Source organism: Trematomus bernacchii, unplaced genomic scaffold (assembly GCF_902827165.1).
Source record: "Trematomus bernacchii unplaced genomic scaffold, fTreBer1.1, whole genome shotgun sequence".
NCBI classification, from domain to species: Eukaryota; Metazoa; Chordata; class Actinopteri; order Perciformes; family Nototheniidae; genus Trematomus; species Trematomus bernacchii.
The window spans coordinates 6,335,556-6,359,154 of NW_022987641.1; the positions used below are offsets into that span (position 1 = coordinate 6,335,556).

General features: G+C 41.5%; 2 protein-coding genes across 3 annotated transcripts in view; both read left to right on the forward strand.

The window, feature by feature from the left end:
- The window catches only part of LOC117484910 (ankyrin repeat and BTB/POZ domain-containing protein BTBD11-A), a 143,252-nt gene extending 136,235 nt beyond the window's left edge, over positions 1-7,017 (forward strand). Inside the window, exons 11-17 of one of the 2 annotated variants that reach the window (XM_034133385.1) lie at positions 2,750-2,928; positions 3,697-3,802; positions 4,934-5,036; positions 5,113-5,194; positions 5,681-5,749; positions 5,848-5,961; positions 6,610-7,017. In XM_034133385.1, coding sequence (XP_033989276.1) covers positions 2,750-2,928; positions 3,697-3,802; positions 4,934-5,036; positions 5,113-5,194; positions 5,681-5,749; positions 5,848-5,961; positions 6,610-6,873 — 917 coding nt within the window. In that variant the 3' untranslated portion in view covers positions 6,874-7,017. The remainder of the gene's footprint in view (positions 1-2,749; positions 2,929-3,696; positions 3,803-4,933; positions 5,037-5,112; positions 5,195-5,680; positions 5,750-5,847; positions 5,962-6,609) is intronic. The other variant, XM_034133386.1, reaches the window with a different exon arrangement.
- A 4,503-nt stretch (positions 7,018-11,520) lies between these two features.
- LOC117485020 (zinc finger protein 709-like) lies at positions 11,521-18,842 on the forward strand. Its single transcript, XM_034133600.1, has 7 exons — positions 11,521-11,660; positions 12,932-13,134; positions 13,549-13,650; positions 13,757-13,852; positions 13,982-14,092; positions 15,553-15,676; positions 16,004-18,842. Exons 1-7 carry the CDS (start codon positions 11,633-11,635, stop codon positions 18,580-18,582), a joined length of 3,243 nt encoding a protein of 1,080 aa, XP_033989491.1. The 5' UTR covers positions 11,521-11,632; the 3' UTR covers positions 18,583-18,842.
- Positions 18,843-23,599: the final 4,757 nt, after the last annotated feature.

Consider the following 23,599-nt stretch of genomic DNA (forward strand, 5'->3'; position numbering starts at 1 on the left):
AGATCTGTGGCAAACACATCTTTATGAAACTTAGACAATTCGTTCAGCAAAATAACCTCCGCATTTTAACAACACCTTTTTGATTTTTTAAGTGTAGTCTTACAAGTAGAAGAAGCTACGGTAAGGCTATAAACTAACTACATCATGGACAAATGACTTCACGTCACCACCGCTCAGCTAAAGGCGGCTAATGATCGTGATGCATGATGACGTTAAGTAGTTTCCTTAAGCTACTTGTTAGCAACCACTGTTTTTATGTCACATAATAGCTTCAGACACATAGTGGGCTGAACATGTTTTAAGCGTGTGTTTACCTCAGACCGTATTTCAGGCATCTAACCAAAAACATTACATTTGTGAACCAGAAGTGGCAAAATGCTGACTCATTCCTGAGTTTTAGGACTCATTCCTGCACCACTCTATAGCTTGGATTAAAGGTGTAAAAATGATTATTTACCCAAGTGTCCTCAAGCTCATTTTATACATGTGGCAATCAGATTTCACCCCAACATTTTCCACTTCATTTTCACTGATGAGGCTGATTAGGATTAATGACTAGCTTATCTGAGTTGACAAAACAGTCTCTTCATAAGAACCTTTTAGTTGCTTATCTTGACCTTTTGGTTGGATAATTTTTCAGCTGATAGAGTTTCAACAATTTTCCTGAAATTATAGAAATGTTACACTTGTGAGATCTGGGAGAGGTTTTTAAATTCATGTGCACTTGTTGTTCTATTGTCCATTATAGCACAATCTTAGAGTCAGGCTTTATCTTGAGTTGTCTTCTGAATGTCTCCATTAGTTGTTTGTATTGAAGGTAGACTTCAGTGCCGCCTTTTTACAGAAAGTGTTACAAATGCCTACTATCAGCGTAGCAGGTCGCTTATTGTTTGATGTGTTAAAAGCGCATTGCCTCAGAGCTCTGTTGTTTCCAAAGAAGTTGGATCGTGTTGGACTTTGTTTGACTTCATGTAGGTGTATCAATTTGTTTATTGTTACACTGCTGTTTGTTATGTTTGTAGTATCTAGTTCTCCCAGGTGGAATCTTGTGCATGACGCTTTGAAAGACAAATGACTTGCCAGCTATAAATGTAAACATTTAGTTAAAGGTCCCATGTCATGGCCATTTCTACTGATCATAATTCCATTGTTGAGGTATACTAAAATAGATTTATATTGTGCAATTTTCCAAACTCACATTGGTTTCTCATACAGAATCTCTGTATAGTATGTGTATTCACTCTCTGTCCTAAACGGCTTGTTGGAGCTCCTGCCCCCCCCTCCCTGTGAGCCCAGTGGCCGTCTGCGAGACAGCGAGACACAGCGAAACCCAGCCCGAAACCAACCCGAGCACACACAGACTCACAGCCTCGCCGCGTCCCGCCCAGGCTGAGAAATCCGCGGAGCTGCAGCTGAGAAAATATTGAGTGTGTGTGTGTGTGAGGAAGTCTGCGGATTGGTCCATTTGGAGCCGTTACGTTACGTTACGTCACTATACCTAAATACGTCACTGTACCCAGGAAGAAAAAGAGAAATCTCCAACGAGGCGTTCTGGGGCAGCATAGACAGGTCTTTTCTGTGTTAGAGTTTTACTCGCTACAGGGTGTACTTTGAGGGTTTGTGACTTTGCAGACCGTTTACATGCATAAAAACCTTCATAACACACAAGGGGACGGGTAATAACCAGAAAAGCATGACATGGGACCTTTAAGAAATACTCGATAAGAATGGAGATACAAATAGTTTCTTGGAGATCCTGGTAAGCTGAATTTGTTGCATTTGTATAGAAACAGGCGCAGGTGAATTCATAAAAGTTTATGACATACCCAAGACTGTCTTTATAGACCCCTGTGTAGGTCCTTGAGCAGAAAAGTAAACTGAGCTCTTGTACTATATTCTCCTATTTTCCTAAAGCAGTCCCACACTGTTTTCTGTTTTGACATGTTCATGTTGTGCAGCCAAAAACAACCAACAAAGGAACTCCTGTTCTTGCTGTCAGGAGCTCCCCATCATCATTTCTAGTGTGTAGCACATGTCTTTGTATGCAAACAGTTTTTTGTATATAAGTGTACGTGTGTGTCCGCCTTCTGTGTGCAAGTCTGCCGCTTTATGTATTGAAGTGTTTTCAAATCTTAACTGTTTCCTGTCTTTGTGCGAAGCTAAGCTAACCATCTTCTGGCTGTAGCTTCTAAATGGACCTTGTGGTGAGATTGTTTTGTCAACTACTGTTTCCAAGCTCAAGAATGAACTTTAATCGAAAAACTGTAATAGAAAAAACATCACAATTTCCCAAAACCTAAGGTGACATCTTGAAATTGCTTGTTTACTCTGACCAAAATCCTATCATCCAGAGATAACAAAACTATTTATATATAAAACGTTAAAAATAAAAAAAATAGTCAAATTTGAGAAGCTGGAATCAGCTCGATAAATGATAACTCGCTAACAAAAATAGCTTTCTACTGCATTAATCTGCTAATTTCAGCAGATATTAAACACAAAGCCTCTTCTGTCATGCCATTATTTATGTTAATCTCACATACACATTTACTCATCATACTGTAGCCATTCTTTTTACACTCCTTAATTACACAAGTGGTGTTTAGCATTGCCGCTGGAGCCTCTGATTTCCCACTAATTACCATGCGATCGCCCCTCAGTTCACTGATGGAAACATGGTCGGTGCCTCCCCTGAAACGCTCCGCTCTGCTCTGCTGTGTGTTCACTGTCGCTGCGTTGGTGTTCCCAGGTGTTCCCTGGACGCTGCACACCTGGCTGGAGTCCCTGCGTACCTGCTTCATGCAGCACCGCCGGCCGCTGATCCAGGGCCTGCTCAAAGACTTCAGCTGCATCCAGGAGGACGAGTACACCGAGGAGCTGATCACACTCGGCCTGCCGCTCATGTTCCAGATCCTCCGGACCAGCAAGGTGACCGTGGCTTTCTTTCATGTGCATGTCAACAAATTGTTACAGAAAACATCAGACTCATAAGACTGGGAATACAAACTGTCCTGCGTTCATGTGCTACAGTGACATTAAAGGTTTCCTATCATGCTATTTTTAGGCATATATTATGGGTCTCAGATATATAAAAATATATATAAAAAACATGTCTATGGTGTGTTTTGCTCAAAATACCAAACAGATCGTGCATTTTAGACATCCCTCATACCCCTCTATTTCAGCCCTGTTAGAGCAGTGCTGATTCTGGGTCTAAAGCTTTAAAAAACAAAACAGATGCAGCTAAATGCTGCCGTGATTAAACGCCATATCATGTTCAAAACCACTTTAAGGATTATTTAAACAAAGACCATATTACTTCCAAAACACGTCGGGCATTGTTTCTGATAGCAACGTTTCTGATAGGGCCGTGGGTGTAAAGCCAGTCCACATTTCCGATATGTCAAATCGGCAGCAAATCTGGATCAGCTCCGTTGTACCCCCGTTTTTAGAGATTTGTGTATAAGGTATAAGAGAAAGGGTTTTGTTCTCTGACACTTTGTGAGTTCCCTGACACACCGGGGGACACATATTTATGTATAAAAGACATCGAAAAGTGCATTTTGCATGATAGGAGACCGTTAACTCTCATATTAGCATATATTTAGTTGCACTCCAAACTACATTAACATATTTTTACATATGCTCATGGAAAACTGTAACCAGTATAGTTTCTGTCCTCACTCGTGTTTGCAGAACGAGGTGATAAGCCAGCATCTGTCAGTCATCTTCACCCAGTGCTACGGACCCTTCCCCATCCCAAAGCTGACAGAGCTCAAGAGGAAGCAAACCTCACGGTTAGGTAAGAGAGCGAGTTAAAAATAGTTTCTGTTCCTTGACGGCTTCTCCTGTTTTGATGAAGCTGACGGCCTGACAGCAGGGTTAGAGGTAAAGTGGCAACCTGAGAGATTCTTGTTATTCCGGGAAGAAAATGTCTCTTGAAAAGGTCAGAGATCACTTGTTAATCACTTGCTAGGAGATGGGTTCCAATTTTCCTCTGTGATTTTGTTTTCCAGCTTTTGGAGCTGATTTTAATTTGAGTTGCTTTTGTAATGCATCTCTTCAAAATGTCAAATATATACTGATCAAAATGTCACAGACTAATGATTCAAACGCATTATGTAACACAGATCACATAGTTATTTTTACCTGTGTTTAACAAATGCATCAATTTCTTCTTGGCATTTGATGAATCACTTTAAAATAAGATTTTTTTTTCACGGTCTCCTTGTACCAAGTTTTAAAACCCATTCACTTTGGTTGCATAATAAAAACCTCTGCAAGGTATTACAAAATCTCACTCTTTCTTTTGCCTGCTGGAGTCAGTAATGTTAGCCTTTTTGTATGGAATTGCAGGCTGTCTGGAGACCTCACACATTTATAAAATCCTATTTAACGTTAATGAAAATCATGTTTCAGCAGGTATTTGCATGTTCGTAATGACTTGATGTATCAGTCTGATCAGGTGTTGAAAGCTCCTTTAAAGTCAGGAAGGTCATAGACATTTCCACATTTGATTTTGTTTTTAATTTCACATAATTAGAGCATGAGAAGTGACATGTAGCAGCACCACCACCTAGTGTTTGAATGATCAGTATTAAGATCATTTACAATAACCTAACGTTTGTTACTCAGAGAATCATGCCTTTGACAACTAATTAATTTATCAAGATGTTCAAGGTTACAATTAAAGAAGTGGCTCAGAGGAGCGGATTTAAATTAATCCGCCGGCCTTTTAGAATGCTAATGAAATGGGAATTGTTGTATTTGATAAAGCTGCCCTGATAGCTGAGTGATGAATCACCCTTGAAAGAACTAATGACCACATTAGCTTAATCTTCTGTTGTTTGCTGTTCTGCCTCCGTAGTTTAGCAGGCTTGAGCAATGAGACATCTTTGGTGTTTTTATTGGATCTTTTTGTCGTCTCCCTCAGACCCCCACTTCCTCAACAACAAGGACATGTCTGATGTAACTTTCCTGGTGGAGGGGAAACCATTTTATGCACATAAAGTGTTGCTGTTTACAGCTTCAGCCAGGTAAGGACGATATAACTTATTATTTGTATTTGTTTCCTTACACAGCTGTACTACTTATTTCTTCTGTTTCATCCAGGTTCAAGTCGCTGCTCCAGAACCGACCAGCAGCAGAGAACACCTGCATCGAGATCAGCCACGTCAAGTACAATATTTTCCATGTAAGAAATGTGTTATCATCTAAAAACAATGTAGGTACGTTGTGGTTTCGTTATAAAATGCAGTAAGTAAGGGCTGCAAATAAAGTCTTCCAGGATAGAAAGACCCAATTAAAACTGTAACAATCAACATTCTGCCATAGGTTAGGGATGCAAATCGTGTTAGTGATTAATATGTTAATTATTTGGTCCATAGAATGTCAGAAAATATAAGAAAAAGTCCATCCCAGTTCCTTATATCAAAGGTAATGTCTTAAAATGCACTTTTTGTCAGTCCAAAAGACAAAGATATTCAGTTTATTATTATATGAAATAGAGAAAAGCAGGAAATCTCCATATTTGAGGGGTTAGAAACTGCATTTTCTAACATTTTAGCTTGTTTTAAAGATACTCACTTGTCAAAAGTGTTGCCTAGTGATTATTTGTTTGTGGATTGATTAATGGATTTAATGTCTAATGCTTGACTGAGCCCTGTCCTCTGTATTTCAGCTGGTCATGCAGTATCTGTACTGTGGAGGCACTGAGTCTTTGCACATACGCAACACTGAAGTGATGGAGGTAAGAGGGACTCGCTCGCAGCCTGCAGAGAGACAGTATTAGCTTTTCTAATCCCGAGTCCTGTGCCTCATTCTGTGTGGCTCTACTGTTCCCTGCAGCTCCTCTCTGCAGCCAAATTCTTCCAACTCGAGGCCCTTCAGAGACACTGTGAGATCATCTGCTCCAAGAACATCACCACGGAAACCTGTGTGGACCTCTACAAGCACGCCAAGGTGAGACAGATTGTTAATAAGCAGTTTAAATTAATAATAATAACCTTTCACACAAATCAAACCGTCTCTTAAAGATTCTCTATTGCTCATTTTTATATTATCAAGGGAGCAATTTATTTGTATGTGTGAATCTTTAGATAATTATCACCCATTTTCACAGAGCATTTAGCATCTTTTCACTCATTATTTGGATTTTAAAGACCACCATTTTGATTTGTTTGTTTCGTTTGTTCAGTAGAATTATATTCTAGTCATGGCTACCAATCAAAACAACATGTCCAATGACTCAAGTGCATTGTTAAGTCCAAAAAGCTAAATTGATTTTTTTTTTTTTTTAAACGACAGGTGTAGGCCTTCCTATTTCCAAAATTCATAATATACTGTTTTAACCCATTTTAGTTGGCATTTAGCCTGTCAAAAACAACAACAAATAGAGTGTCTCTCCTGCTGATCATAGCCATTGTAGCATGTTCTTAAAAGTCTTGTTTCCCAGGGAGCTTTGCCAAAATTACAGAGCACATTAGAAAAAGCCAACAGCCCTCAACACTGCATTGATTTTAACCAGGAATACAAACACAATGTTTGATCATTTGAAAGATACTTCCATCATATAAAAAGTCTCATATTGATGTTCTTATCACCCTTCAGAATAGTAAAAACCCCTCATCTCTTACACCACAGTTCCTCGGTGCCACGGAGCTGACGGCTTTCATCGAGGGCTACTTCCTGAAGAACATGGTGCTGCTCGTTGAGCTGGACGGCTTCAAGCAGCTGCTGTACGAGCCCCCTGCCCCCGAGAGCCCCGCCTCCAGCCCCGGCATCTGCTCCGACATCCTGCTGGACCTGGAGAAGACCCTGGCCACCCGCATCCACTCCATCCACCTCTCCACCTCCAAGGGCTCCGTGGTGTGAAGCCCTCCAACCAGGCACAGCGTCCATGTAACACCGCCTCCAACATCCAGCCACAGCTGTCCCGCCCCCACTGCTCAGAGGGGGGGCTGTCGGAGGTTTTTATGTCAGGGATTCCCTTTAATTCTGCCTGTTGCAGCCCCCCCCCCCCCCCTTAAGGGATAAAGATGACTAAATCAAATAGAGAACTTTCTCTTCCTCGTCAAAATGGCTCCCACTGATCACCTCACAGTACGAGAACTGTCAAATACTGACTCCACTCAGCAGTATCACTTAGACCTAATCATGATTATGAAATTCATATAGGATACATGCATGAATTAATTCTGTACACCTTTTTTTGCTTAAAAAGTTTCTAGAAGTAGAATTTTCACTCAATAAAAGCAGCTTTCTCATCATCTCTAATATGAGACTTTAGGTTTACAAACATCATCTTATGGAAGTGGATGCCATCGCAGTATAGTTTGACACATGCCAAAATATATTCCTACTATACAACCAATAAAAGTGACTCGTAGCAATGCCAGCAGACAGACTTTAGGTGGACTTATTTACATTTCTGTCACTTCTATGTTGGATAAGTTTCACTGTGTTATATCTACTGTGTGCAGAGGCCAAACTGATCACAGGAACTTCCACACCTGAAGTTTCACCACTCAGTGGAATATATGCTGACGTATGCTTGAAACACGGATGTCCAACTGGGAAATTAACTTGTGATAACTCCACGAACATTGTTCTTTGCATGACACCTCCTCAACTGAGCTGCCCTGATATTGCTTTTTATGCAGAGCATTCTTCACGGACTACTTTCGCAGAGGGGAGAAGGGGAAACGCTGCTTATTAACTTTCTACCCACTGCAAAACTGACTGAGCTGAGATGGATTTGGATTGGCAGGGACTTTATTTAAAGCAAAGTGTAAATACGTCCTTAAAGTCATCGTGCTGGTCGTTCTTTTTTGTAAACTGATGTACAGTATACTCCCACACCCGTTTGGCTGATGACACCAGTCTCACTGAATGTTCTCCTGAACAGTTTGTATGTGTCTGTTTATGCAAACGTTGCATGTTTAATCTTGTTTGTTTGAATCCTTTGTTTCGCTTTAGGTGTGCTTTCCGTGTAGATGCGTAGGCTGAGCAGCGTGTGGATTGTTCCGGAAAAAGACCAGTCAAAAAGACCATCAATTACTTAGTTTTTTCTGATGAATTCCATAAGATCAGGGTAGGTCACTCAGATGAATTTTAAAGTCACGGCTTTACCTCAATAACATACTCATACGTGTAGTGCATCGCTTCCATTTGCTTTAACGCACCCTTTCAAATTGTACCTCAAATGTTCTGGAAACACTCTATATTTCTTAAACCATTGACCTTTATTTGTCATCAAATTCACAATTTAACACAACACATCTTTATATTCAAACCAAAAATAAAAAATGTCAAACACCTGAGACTATTAACACAGCAATAATTAATTCAATGCTTAAAATGAGACAATCAATAAATGTCCAAATAGAGATCTGAAATGTACCAGTTCAAGTTTCATACCCAGGTTTCATTTGTATTCTACCTGTTTTAACAAATAATGATTGTCACATTCAGATGTCTATATAAATGATGAATGTGACAATGGTTCGAGGCGTTTTGTTATCTGTCTCAGGTGTGACCCTTTGATTCCTTTTTATTTAGAAGTCAGAGCCAGCAGCTTTCGTATAAAGATGTGTTGTTTCATATTGTGAATCTGCTACCAAAATATTGTGTCTTTGATAAACTCAGTGCAGAAATTCAACATTATTTTTCCACATCATTCTTTCTACACACCTATCAACCACATGTGGATTATATAATACTAATCAAATCTGAAAGGACCAAAATGTTAAACTGGCCACATTTCTTTTCAGCAGCAGCCTTTGTTGTTTTTATTCTACATTGAGCCACGTCACTAAGATACCATCCATCTGTATTTAGGTGGGATCCTTGAACCTACAGTATTTGATTGAATGTAACAATGCAACAGAAGTTTAATATTTACAAAAATGTGCAATATCTGTAGTCCAGCAGCATACCAAAAAAATGAAACATCCTTTTGTTTCCGGTGTCTCCTGTGCCCTCATAGTTTGTGATGTTGTTCCTACAGGAATCCGACTATACCTTTGGACAGATCTTAAATCATTGTAGCACACTCAAAATGGATAAATTATATATGTGTTAGGCCAAACCACATTTTAACAGAAACATATAAGCATATAAGAGTTGGTTTAAAGTTCTGTAAATAGTTACAGAAAGGGAAATATAGATATTAATCTACGGCTTTATTTTCTTACCTACTTACATAGCACTCTATATTTTATTTTACATTCCACAGCTATTTTGTTTTACAAAAGTTATAAAAGATTATATAAAAAGATGCTTTGAAATCAAGCAATATTTATGTGAAACTGTACTACTCTGAGTAGTATGGTGAATAATATGCCACAGGATATTGAGCTACAGTATAAATGTGAATTGAACGACACATAACAAAAACAAATGAGTGACTGAAAAACCCTGAATATAATAGTTGTCTTCATATTTCTGTGACATCCCATTTATTTAATTTTTAAATGTATTTCCTCATTTTAAAATAAATTGTATAACTTACAGTATAGGGTGCCAGTTTGTTGATTTAACACCGAAGCTGAAATAAATAACATTAAGCTTTATACCGAATCATCAAACATTCCCACGTTTTAAGTGAAACATGTTATTTAAAGGGTAAATGTAACTTAAAGATGCAAACCATTTTGTCTCCACTGAGATAAAAAGGTTCATAATGATGTCAAGCACTTCATGTGCAAGTGTTACTCTCACACGTTCAGAAGCATTATAACAGTGAGCTAGTCTTATTGTGATAAACAGCAGCTGAATACGGCTTTAGAATAAGAGAATAAGCCAGAATCTTTTTTTATTTAGTCTTAATGTGATGCTATTAAAAAGGCTAACGTTAGCTTGCCCCTGTGCTGCGATTTGATTAGAAACTGGGTCAAAGCCGTTAAATGTGGGTTTGCATGGCTGTTCTTGTTTAATGTTGTTGAGAATGTGCTTTGTACACCAGCTTTGTCAAACAACACTCTCCTCTTAGTTTGTCTGAGCATTTATTTGCCTGCGTATTTGTTCCTGGTAATAAACAACACTTCTCCTAGACGCAGTGGAAACATGCATGGGATATTCACCAAATTTCAAATCAACAAGGGGGACGGGGGTTGAACTTTTTTGCTATTCTTTTTTCCTTTGATGAGAACATGTATATTGTACAAAATATATATATGAAATATAAATGATACATGGTGTGAGAAGCAGGGATGTGGTAGAGTATAACAACACAGAGGAATGTTACACTCATGCTGCAGTTTCTGTTGTTCCATGACATGCTTTTGTGGACAGCTAATAAATGACCAGAGTTTAAACTGTATCAAAGTCTTTTTTTTGGCTTTATTTATAATAAAGCTTACTTAGAATGTGGACACAATTTAGGGACAATTTACAGCAACACAGATATAACAGACGAACGCAAGTAAAGCAACATTTCCTTGGAATAATTGTATTCTTTTCCAAGGATACTGCAGCATCCCCTGAATGAAAATGTGACATATCTGGCTTCAGCCCAGCAGCAGGGTGTTTTATCGATCCTTTTACTTCCAGCGAGCAAATGACTCAAAGTACTTAAAGTCGTGACAGCGCCCTCACAGAGCCAGCAGACTGTCACAGTGAGACTGATGAAGAAAAACAAGGTCATAAAAAGTCTTGAGGAGAATTTGGCTATGATCCCCTTTTACAGGGGATTCCTGTTTTGTTCTGTCTCCACAGGAATACACTGCAACAAAAAGGAACTGGCCATTCATCCATGAAAGTATTATACCACCTTAGCAATTTTAATAATAATAGTTTTTTTTTACCTATTAGTAGCATAAGTATTTTGGGCAATGTTTTATCTGGTAGTAGTCGGTAAGGTGAATGTGAATATAGGTTGTAACAACACCATTGGGGATGTGAAGGCACTTATTGCATCAAGAAAACCTGAATAGCTAATACAATGGTGCTACATGGTAGATTTACTTGTGCATAATTTGACAGATATAATATTAGAGCTGAAACAAACAGTTTCCAAATCTATGAGAGGACTAAAAGGGCAATTATATCCTCAGTGCCATAACTTCACATGAAAATAAGTGGATATACTTATTCTGAATCTACAATAACTCAAACAATACATCAGAATACATGACATATATTGCAAAGTGATTTAATAATGAAATCGCTTAAGTAAACCGTTTAGTTCAACACAAAAAGAAGAATCTAATTATGTTATTTCCAGAAGACTATGGTTTTAAAATCAATCTTAGGGCTCAATTCCTTAAATGGCCTCTAGGTAGCAGTGCAGTTTTATGTAAGCCTGACATTCCCATGGCGAAGAAGAAGAAGATGTCTCCTTTGCAGCCAACTCTAAAGTTATTCAAATGATTTCACTTTGTGTTTTTTTTACTGAAATTAACATAATGAATGTCTCAACAGGCCATATGAGTAAACACAGACCCGTAATTAACCGCCGTTACTGAATAAAACCAGGGTTTGTTTTCGTTTACTACGCATGCGCACTCTGCACCACACCGATTATCGAGCCGCCCTTCTTCCCCACCAGCTCGCGCCGCAGGGTCGGGCGGACGTTAACTCACAACAACCCCGAGTTCATTTCTTCCTCTTATTGAACATTTTCCGATATAAAATGGAGAGCCTGTATCGCTGTGATAACGGTAAGCCAAGAATAGTTTCAACATGTATTACTCATCTAGAGTTATGGGGTTTTCTTTAGGATTGTGTGCGTCCGATTCTAAACATGGCGTACGCCGCTGTGAGATGGCGGTGGCTTTGTGCTAAGTTACTAGCGATGTGTCCGGTAGATACCATAAGGAACTTCCCGTTAGCTAAGCGAGTTTTAGCTAGCTACTTAGTTAATGCACACTGGCATTTTATCATGAGAGTTATGCTTTAACGAAACGAGTTGAGCATCTTTCTGACATTAGTTAGCTAAAAGCTAGCAGTGTAACCGGCTGACAGATGCTGCCTTTGAGGCTACAACTCAAACTCCATAGCTAAAACTAGCTAGTGGCTAAAAACAAAAATACAAGACAGATAGCTAACGTTTGTCATTCCAGCTAAAGGAAAGTCGTGATACATTACCAAAAAAGAACAACTTCCTTACTATTCCAGCAACTTGTGTAGCAAAGCCACGACTTTCGAAGCCATATTCATCACTTGATATGGTGATCCATGTGTGGTGAATGTTAATTACGACACAGTTGCCAGTCCATGAAGGCAACCATGGCCAGGATAAACATTTGTCAAGAATATGTCAGTTTTAAGACATTCTTTTTGTTGCTGTTTAGACAGAAATGGTACATGTGTTTTATTTACTACACTATAATGAATATATGTTACCCTTGGGTCATTTGGGTTCAGCTGGCAATGTTTATTTGAGCTTCTATAGTAATCAGCTGTTTGTCCTTTACTAGAAGTTTGGCTGAAGCTATCAGTCACTGAACCATGGTATGTTTAATGAATATTAAAGACAAGACAATGTCAACAAATTGCGAAAAATACATACATTTCCGAAGGTGATGGTTTAAATTGAAAATATATCAATTGTATTATCATAAACAATTAAGAAAAACAGCTTTAATACACGTTTTGTGTTTTAATTTGCACTTATACTGACATAAATAATAGTTGATATCATTTGTTTTACCATTTGATGATTTACATTTGTAATGATCTTCATATAATTGTATTATGAAAACTGGAGGTATTCAGTGTTTCCTAAGTGTGTTATTTATAACAGTCATGTATTTACTGTATTCCTATTGGTATGTAATTCATTCATTTACATTACAAATATAACTCATGTAAAAGCCTGTCTGTACAAATAGTAATTGTATTGAAGTTATATTTGATTTAAAGAAAAATATGTATTATTTAAATATGTATTATTTAAATTCAGATCCTGACATTATAAAATATTTTCCAGATTCCCCTCTCCTGCTGCCGTCGCTCCGCCTCTTCATCCCCCCGCTGCGCCTGGTGTCTGCGGCCATGTGGCAGGTGGTGCAGAGGGGCAGCGTGCGCGACTATGGGATGGTGGAGGAGTTCATCAGCACAGTCTCAGAAATTGTTCCTGATCTTTTGAACGCTGATCAGAAAGCTCAACTCCTCCTCGGACTCCGAGCCCGGGTAAGACTGAAGGATATTTTGGATGAGAGTTTAGCAAGAACTCATTTATTGAACTCTTTAATGAAAAATCAAGTTTGCTCCTTCTTTGCCGATATTTATGCGTCAAAACAAGGTGTAAAAACCTATTCTAGCAGTCTCCCTAAGCTCAGTTGGTTATGACCTCATAATTCACTGCATATAAACAATAAAAAGCCAAATGATTGCCTCGCAGAGTGTCAAGGTGCAGCTGATGAAGGGTTTTAATATCTCTTCTGATGGAAAATATCAGCATCACCTGCAAGGCAATGTAGGTCTCATCGGTTAGAGTTATTAAAGATTTACATTTTCCAGTGCTGCAGAGTCCTTTGAGTGAATGATATTTCCAGGTGCGGTGCTGTCAGATGTGTTTATCCTCAGGTGGACCTTGTGTTGCAGGTGGTTCTGGAGTTGTGTCGTGCGGAGCAGATACAAGACACAGAAACCATCGAGATGCACCTGGAGCGGATCAAGACCCTCGTTTCCACTTGGGCGGCGCAGGTTAGCTTCTTTAAATGTGATCTGTAGGTCATAGTGTTGTCACATTTTTCATCAAATGATCATGTTTCTTCTTCTTAATTTACATTTGTACGTTGTTTTGCTCCAGCCATGTTTTGCAGAGGTCGAGTTTCCAGAATCCAACTTTGCGGATCAAATTGAGTTGCTGTTGAAAGACCCCGAAGAGAAGGAGAAGTTTTTCCAGGTTTGAATTTATGTTGTATTCAACTTTTTACTTATAGGATGGATTCCTGTATTTACTGAAGCAATCTGAAATTCTACAGAATATGTAATAGAGGTTGAAGGTTCACTAAACTGTGATTATTTCTTCCAGGATGTTTTTCCTACAGACTTTGGGCCTGACTATGACAGTGCTCTTCAGGTGCTAATGCTGGACTTCCTCTCCAGGCTGGAGAAGCTTCTACCTGTACCTGACATTCAACAGGTAACGAAACATAAATCAGCTTAGGATACATAGAATAAAAAAGAGATGCTCTTTACAGACCCAAGACGATAGGTTTTTTAATTTTGTTTCAAATTAACCAGCATAAATGTTCTTTACTTCGTGAGCAAATTGCAAATAGGGAACGCTAACTCATTATATAGGGCTTAAGTTAAAGGTCCCATGACATGCTTTTCTGGTTATTACCCGTCCCCTTGTGTGTTATGTAGCTTTTTATGCATGTAAACGGTCTGCAGAGTCACAAACCCTCAAAGTACACCCTGTAGCGAGTAAAACTCTAACACAGAAAAGACCTGTCTATGCTGCCCCAGAACGCCTCGTTGGAGATTTCTCTCCTCCATTCTTTTCTTCCTGGTCTAAGTGACGTAACGACGACCAAATGGACCCATCCGTGGAGCTCCTCACACACACCAGGATCCCTTGGCGTCACTATCAAACGCAGTGGGGGGACCTTTAGCGTTGATTTTCAACTATCAGGGAGTCCCATTGACTTGCATAGAGCTCCCTGAACGTTGGTAATAGACGAGTTGGGATCGCGGAGAAACACTCACTCAGTCTTATCTTTTCTCAGGCTGTGAGTGTGTGGCGAACTGTGTGGCGAACAGCCTGGCTGTGAGTGCATGTGTGTGATCAGGCTGAGTTCCGCGCTGTCTCGCAGACCCCACGCAGCAACCAGGAAACGACACCAGTAATCCAGCTCACACTGTCCGCTCCTCGAGCCTCAAAGGGCGGAGCAGCGAGCCCCGCAACATCCCGCCAACACGGCACCCAGACCCCACGCAGCATTCTCGTCCGTTTGTCATTACTGGTGTCATTTCCTGGTTGCTAACAAACGCCATTGTAACACATAATCACTGATGTTCCGCTGTAACGGTGGTGGACTCATCAGAACAGAGTGGGCGAGCTGACCAATCAGAGCACACTGGGCTCACAGGGAGGGGGGGGCAGGAGCTCCAACAAGCCGTTTAGGACAGAGAGTGAATACACATGCTATACAGAGATGCTGTATGAGAAACCAATGTGATTTTGGAACATTGAACAATGTACATCTATTCTGGTATACCTCAACAATGGAATTATGATCAGTAGAAATGGCCATGTCATGGGACCTTTTAAGGTGCATTGAATCTCACTGACTTTTTTTCTTCCTGTTTGCATTTATCTATTAATTAGAACTTTTTCACTATCAGTATTTCTTGACATTACTAAACCTCAGCATAACCCATCAACCTGGTCCTTCTATTCCTGTAACCCTTATACTCACATCTATCCATTTATATACAGTTGTTTGTTCTTAACATGTTGAGTACAACTGGCATGCAAATGAATCAACTTCTGAGTAGCCACACTTAAAAATACACAAGTTATACATAAATGAAATGTGTGTCTTCTTCAGCTACATTTGTACTCTTTCTTACTGTAATCTTGTACCTCCTCTCCAGACTGCCTCCATGCTCAGTGCGGTCCCCTCTGCTCTGGAGGAGTGTGTGCACTCTGTTCCCGACCCTCAGCACCTGAGGACCGTCCTCCAGTACCACACCACGCTGGGACATTACGATTTATGTGGTGAGTCACCTCTGACCATAGCACATCCTTTCTCCGATATAATAAGTTATTATGATATCTTTATTGAATCAGGTATCTCCTGTATTTTCCTGTCAGAAAACATGCTTTATTTCAATATAAGAAAGCCATTTTATCTTCAGTTTCTGTACAGGTTATTTCTCATTAAAAGGGAGCATGCTAGCTTGCACGATTCTCAGATATTTTGAAGATTGAAACATTTAATTTCGGTACCACTAAGTGTAATGAATTACTATTTGTTCTCATCTAATTTTCTTTTGTTTATACCTGCTTACCATAACACTGATGGGATTCGTATTCCCCCCACAGATGAAAGTCAGAGCATTCCCTCTTCCTTTGGGAACTGCATCCTGTCCTCGCTGTCCCTCCCTCAGCTGGAGAAGGTTGTGATTGACGCAGACCAAATCCACCTACAGCCTCAGTCAGAGCAGATGCAGGGCTGCGTGACGGTGCAGGTGGAAGGGGAAACTGTGACTTTGTTGGACTACATACAGATGGAACAGGCTCAGCCTCTGGTTGAGCCTGACGAGGAAGAAGAACGTGAAATAAACGAAGAGGAAACGGATGAGGATGTGAGTGACGCTCTAAAGCCAGCAGCTTTTCGACCGCTGAAACAAAGCAAAAGGCTCCAGGTTAAGAGGAAAGCGAAAAAAGAAAGCGACTCTGAGGCGGCTAAGAGACAAAGGAAAAAGTTCCCTAACAATAAAACGTGTCCTGTGTGCAATAAGATCTTCCTGCGGGCGGCAGCCATGAGACGACACCAGGAAACTCACTCTGCTAACCGGGAGTTTAAGTACAAGTGCTCCAACTGTGACAAACGCTTCAGGGACCATTACGACATGAACCGGCACAACATGCGCGTTCACGAGAAGGACGAGAACGGTACCAGCACTAAAGAGGAAGAGGACGCAGATCCCAGCACTTCTGAGCTGTCGGAAAACAAAAACTGCGCTCTGTGCGGGAAGTATTTTGGCCGTCAAGTAGACATGGAGCGGCACATGAGGTCCCACTCAGAGGACCGGCCGTTCAACTGCTGTTTCTGCGAGAAGAAATTCAAGAATCCTTACGTTTTAAAGAGACACAAGCAGGAGATCTGTAAGAGCCGAGAGGTGAAAAGGCCAAAGAAGAAAGAGATCCAGCGCCCGACTCCACAGCCACCGACCGAGGGCTCGACGGAGGGCAAAGTGTGTCCTATCTGCAACAGGATATTACCGTGCACTGCAGACATCGCAAAGCATTTACGGTCTCACACGGAAGAGCGTCCTTTTATCTGCATTACTTGCGAAAAGGGCTTCAAGTACAAGGACACGTTGAAGAAGCATCAGATCATCCACGGTCACGAGGGGATCAGGGAGGAACAGTGCAAGACGGTGGAACAGATTTTAGCTGAGGCTGATTTATGTAACCTTGATAAGAAAAATCTGGACGTACCTGCAGAAGGTTCTGAGGAAATGGCTTCTGCATCTGTGCAAAAAGTGAAGAAAAAAGGCCCTAAAGTGTGCCCCGTCTGCTCTCGGGGCTTTGACAGTGTTAAGACTCTGAACAGGCACATACAGTGTCACACAGAGGACCGTCCGTATCATTGCATCCACTGCAAGAAGCGCTTCAAACACATGCATGGGCTAAAGAGACACCAGATTTACGCCATTTGTCACAAGAAAATCACCCGATTCTCGTGGAAGAAGGAGCTGAGAGCAGGGCCCAGCCAGAGCGAAGTAGCCGGCGCTGAGCAGCAACAGGGCACTCCTCTGAAAATACCCGTGTGGTGCTCAAACTGCGGCAAACACTTCGAATACCCGTCCGCTTTGAAGGAGCACCAAGAGAGCGTTTGCAAAGTAGAAATGAGCGATATCATGAGATGTGACGACTGCGGGAAAGAGTTCAAGAGCATGACGATGCTCAAAGTGCACCAGAGGATCCACGACGCGCTCTACTGCAAGGAGTGCGGGAAGATCCTCGCCAACGAGCCGGCCTTCGAGAGGCACAAGCTCATGCACCGGCCCATGCAGTGCACCATGTGCGAGAAGAGCTTCACCCTGCTCCGGCGCCTGAGGGAACACTACGAGAAGCAGCACGAGTTCACCGGCCCGTTCCCGTGTCCTCAGTGCGACAAAACCTTCATCCAGCTCTCGTACCTCGCCATCCACCAGAGGATCCACAAGGGGGAGTTCCCGTACATCTGCAGCATGTGCCCCGAGAAGTTCAGGTCCTCCAACTGCCTGACGGTGCACCTGAGGAAACACACCGGGGAGAAGCCCTTCCTGTGCTGGCAGTGTGGGAAGTGTTACCGCTCGGCCTCGGAGCTCACGGTGCACATGGGCACTCACTCCGAGGAGAGGCCCTGGAGCTGCACACAGTGCGATTTGGCGTACCGCACCAAGCTGCAGCTGACCAACCACGTGGAGCAGGTGCACATCGGGGTCCGGTACCCCTGCAACAGCTGCGGGAAGCAGTTCATGAAGGAGACGTCCCTGAAGAGGCACGAGCTCATCCACACAGGGGAGAGGCCGCACCAGTGCACCGTGTGCGGGAAGACCTTCCTCACCGCCAACGAGCTCCGCCTCCACAACCGCTACCACACCGGGGAGCGGCCCTACAAGTGCGAGGTGTGCGGGAAAGCCTTCATCCAGTCGGGGTATCTCAAGTCACACATGCGTATCCACACAGGAGAGAAGCCATTTAAATGTGACGTGTGTGATAAAGGTTTCCGGTTGTCCTATCACATGAAGAAACACAGGCGGACGCACGCCGGTAAGCTTAAGAGCTACGTGTGTGAGGAGTGTGGGTTAGCCTTCCTCCATAAGAAGGCCCTCTGGGAACACTCGCTCAGCCACGGGGTGAAAGTCGAACCGACATTCGCTGAGGAAGTGAGAATAGAATTTCAATAGACATCCCTGTGTTTTAGTTCTATATATTATATGAGGATAAATTATGAGCTGGAATCACCATCACCAAATCACTTCATTCATAATTTGCTCTCCGTTATTTGATTTTGACCAATTTGTTAGTTGGTTCTCTTTTCCTTGTTAACTACACAGTCACATGCTCTGTAAACCACATTGAAGATCTATGAGGAATGTATATATTCAAAGCCAATTCATATTTTCTGCTTAAATGGCGTTTTGAAATAAAGTTTATCTTAAATGTATTCTTGCTTCCTTCACGTTAATGTAAAAGTATTGCTGTCAATAAATCAGTTCAATGAAAGAAATGCGGCATTTAACGAATAACAAATACGGGGTTTATTAGCAGTTGGTTCCTCATTATTCTCTGGTAACTCATCAAAATGCTGTTCACCTTATAGTAAAGTGTTGGCAAAGTTAAAATAGGGAAACATATTTTTGAGTGATAGACTTCAAAGTGTTTTTGTTTCAGATCTCGAGATTTGATTGTGACCTTTAGCAGTTTAAAGCTGTGTTTACCACAGGACATTTTGGCAGTGGTGTTGTTGAACCAGAAGATGGCAGCACAGCAGTGATAATGAGCAGCCAGCACAGCAGCTGTCAGAATGCCCCCCCCCCCCTCCTCACTCCTCCCCCTGCCACAGCTTGTATTGGAGGCCCTTTCTTCCTTTCACATCAATCACCGTGTGTATCCTTCATTAGCATCCATATCTCCAGTACAGCATGCATAAAAACGTCTGTTTACACAGTCATTTGCAGGGGGAAGCTTGTTTTATTTAGTCAGCGTGTTACTTTGTGCAACATCCATTTCCCAAAGATTGTTTACAGAGGCTTAGAGTCTGCAAATCAATAGTTATATTCTGCTCTTCCTCGCAGTGTGTGTCACCTGAGTGTTTGCTCAGCCTGAGTGACGGATTAAACCGCAGCAGCAGCATCCCTGCCCAATCCCAGAGAAACTGCTCCCATCTCTCCAAAAAAATCAAAGGCTGACTGAGTCAGAGCTTCTGCAGAGTGTTGGGAGCACATCACTCTTCAACCCGAAGCATATTGATTTATATGGGGCTGTAATTGCTTCAGTGTGTCCGGGATTATTCCCCCTGTAATTGAGGCCTGGCAGAGGTCTGTTCCCTAGACATAGCCTCGTCCTGCCAGGTGGGGGGGCAGAGGAGGAGCACCACGACCCCGCCAGCCGGAGAGACCCCGGAGAGATGGCCCTCACCCCCCCCCCCCTCCCCACCCCAAAAGAACCCTCCTCGTCATGGGTAAACGGCACAAACACTTCCCTGCATGCTTTGGGGCATCTCTCATGCCCTCGTTCAGAATGAGGCAGCACATTATCAAAAGTCCTGAATGTGAGCATTTGGTTTGTCTCCAGGACTAGTTGTGTTTACTGGAACCACATATTAAGTCTGTAATTACCGAACATGCTTTTGTTTTAGTATTTGTATTGTGTTTTTGTTCGTGACTCAGTGGAACATTCCCGGACTTTCTCATAGACAAGCCTGCCCGCTCTGACAGGTCTCCAGGTTACTGTGCACACAATAATGTAAACACCCCACGAATAATAAGTCACCCATTGTGTTTGCAGTATGTGCCATACGTTGCACCTGCAGTTCATGTGGATAGAAGATGAACAAGTATTATAGAAAAGAGACGATATTTCTGTTGGACTTAAATCAGTTTTCTTTCATTTTTGCTTTCCTTTTGAAAATACTAGATATTTTCACTTTCTTTCCAGCTGCAATAGAGAGCATTATTTCAGCAAAAAAAGCTTGGATAAACTTAGTGTAAACCAGCACAGCACTACTGAACATAACGGGGTATTTACAGTTGAACAGTAAGTAAAGACGAGTGAATTTTAGTGTTATATTCCAGTAGGCAACTCTAAAGTAAGTCATTTGCATGAGTAAATGGGCATTTATTGCTGTTGCATTAGCACTAACAATTTGTGTAAGTTATTTCATTCAGTGCAAAGTGTTGCAATAACAGTGTTTGGCCACATGGAGGCACTGTTTCAAGCTGAAGACACAACTCTGACATATCACCTTGTTAATTGATATGATGAGCTTGTTTGCATACAGGTTTTTATTTGTATTTTACATCTAGCAGACTTGAAGTAATCTTTATTTTAAGTCATGTTTGTTTTCACCAGTTTTCAAGCAGATTATTCATCAGTTGTCGCTATGAGCAACATCTTTTATATAACACCAAGCCATTTAGTACATTTTTTGTATAAGGATATTGATTTGTGCAGCTTTAACTGATAAGCTTTATTTAGACTTCAATGGCAAAGCTATTCCTTGTTTGTTTAGCTACGCAGGCCCAATCACATTAGTTTTAGTTGTTGTTACCAGTTAAATAACTGCCAGCTTGTTTGCAGTTGGGAGTCCACATTGAGCATGTGGCTCCTTTGTTTTCATCAGCAGTAAATCAGGGGGTGCAGCCTCCAACTTTAGTTTCCTGATTTGATGAAAACCCAGTCCCTTCCAGCATGTTCAGCGATCACAAACAGTTAAACTGTCCCAGAGATATTTTTTTTTAAAGTAGGTTTTGATCATCAACAGGCACCACAGAATTTCCGGGCCTTTTTGCCAAAATACTTTGACCCCTGTGAGTTACTACGGAAACGTAGCGTATCAAAACAAGCGCCCCATTTCTTGCTTTTGCTCCATGACGCACCTTTATTTCTTCCATATGAACAGTGTATGGTACAGAACAGGGCTTTGATAACAATATCTGTCTTTACTGCATGGACAACAGAGCCACACACAAACTACCACAACCTGTGTTACCCACATGCTTTGAAAAGTAATACACACGCATAGAAAAAGTACTTATATACAATATATACCCTCCCTTCAAGCTTTAGTTTTAGTCGATGATAAAGGTAACGCATACCCACTGAGCTGGAAAACCCTCGGACTAATCATGAGAATAGAGAAGGATTATACTAATCAAGAGTGTACATTCGCATTTGTGTCCTCATGTGAACCTGTGTGTGTGCCCGGCCTCACACATTCCCTCCCATCTTGGGTACCAGCCCTCTATCATCCCTCCACGCCATGCTGTTAACACGGGTTTATCTTCTTTTCAAACTCTCTCATTCTTCCCCCCGTCCTCTCCCTTTGATCCACTTTCATTCATTTGCATTCTGCACCGCTGTCCGTATCTGTTTCTCTCTGACTCGGACATTTGTTTGGCAGGAGACACCAGACAAGATGCTGTTAACACTGCAAAAAGTGTCTGCTTCTTTGCAATTATTGCCTTTTTGTTAACGCATTAAACAGCCTTCCAAATGGGGTGAGATAACTCTGCTTGCTGCCAAATTTCTCACAGCTTTTATCGCGAAGATGCACATTTCACATTTTTTACCAAAAGGGAGTGAAAACAAGCCTTTCCCTGGTCAATGAGTTCACTGGGGCGGACGTCTCCTTAGACAGGGCTGCAGGGGGGGAGAGAAACCTGGCACCAAGACGGTTCAGAGCGAAGGGTATTAGAGACGGCGAAGGTCAGGCCCCCCCCCCCCCTTCTTCTTCTTCTTCCTCCTACTCCTGCATCAGCAGATGTACAAGCCCATCATCAATACTGGCCGACCACAGTGATAACAGCAGAGTCTGTGATGAGGCGTTTACACGCTACGCAGAGGGTTATATTAATGTCAGGAGTCAGGGAAAGAGGAGAATTTCACATCGAAGACGAGCTACTGACAGAGGGGCTTATGGGCATCAGTGACCGGCTACGTCCTGATCTGATGCTAACAAGGTCATCCTCTGGTCTGAAAGCAGCTTTGTCTCTATAATCAGAGGAGCATCATCATCATATTCCACGTTGTATCAGCAGCTCTTCATGGTGACGCAATCCACCAGGGAGGCAAACAGAGACCCTGCCCGGGGTCTCGAGCAGAGATCAGTGCGTTCACAGTGACAGGAGCTGAGATATTGAATTCAGATCAATGTCATTTAATGCACTGACCGTCTGCATTTTGTGTAAATATGACTATATAAAGCAGGGCTGAAACTACAATATTTGTCATTATCGATTAATGCAAAGTAAGATCTTCCCATCACATGTTTTGTCTAACTAACAGGCCAAATATAAGAAACACAGTTTACTATTATTCATTATTCTGTTTATTTACATTCCAAGGTCAGTCCAAAAATCCAAAGATGATGAATTTACTATCTGAGACGGATGAGTAAACAAATATTCCCCTTTGAAAAGCTTTTAGTAATTTTGGTTTAGAATGATTAATTTATTATCAAAGTTGTTGTAGATTTAAGTACGAATTTAAGTACGAATTTCATCCTGATTTCCAAACCTTCTATTTTTGATCTGCATTATGTTCTGCAAAGCAACTACATGTCTTTAAACGTACATTAGGCCTACACAAATTATTTATTCATATAGTACTGTTTATTGGTTGTGGTGGGGTCCGCCATTCCCTCGCCAGATTTAGATTACTGTTCACCTTCCTGGAGTCGTATTAGAGCTGGTTGAGTTACTGTTCGTGGGATTGGCTTTTATTTCAAACCAGCCATTTATTGTTATTGTTATTTGTTCCAGTTGGCACTTACCAGGATTGATCATCAGAAATGAGTGATTACTTTTCATTGACTTCTGTGTTTAAACATTTGACATCATTGTAACCATGGGTGTGGCAAACATTACTATTGTGCATCATTACGAAACAATCCTTTATCTCACAACAACAAAGTAAAATGTTCTCATCTCGTGACCCCTCACATTTATCTTGTGACCCCTGACCCCCAAATACTCATGTTGTAAACCAGTAGTTAACTTTGGATAGGCGTGTGAGTCGTTTCGGTGTCCTGTGTGGACGTGCTTGTGTTCTGACCCACTTTACCCCAACAACCCTAACTGTTGCGTGTCTCCACCCTCGGCCCCTCTGGATCCCACCCTGCTCCTGGTGCATTTGCACACTGGCCGAGCATGCTGGGATGTGCTGATGTCCTGTTTTATGATTGGGTCACAGCACTTATCT

Coding starts and splice junctions, on each gene's coding strand:
- LOC117485020 (XM_034133600.1), top strand. CDS start 11,633: ATGGAGAGCCTGTATCGCTGTGATAACG. Junction 11,661..12,931: donor CCTGTATCGCTGTGATAACG/GTAAGCCAAGAA, acceptor AATATTTTCCAG/ATTCCCCTCTCCTGCTGCCG. Junction 13,135..13,548: donor TCCTCGGACTCCGAGCCCGG/GTAAGACTGAAG, acceptor CTTGTGTTGCAG/GTGGTTCTGGAGTTGTGTCG.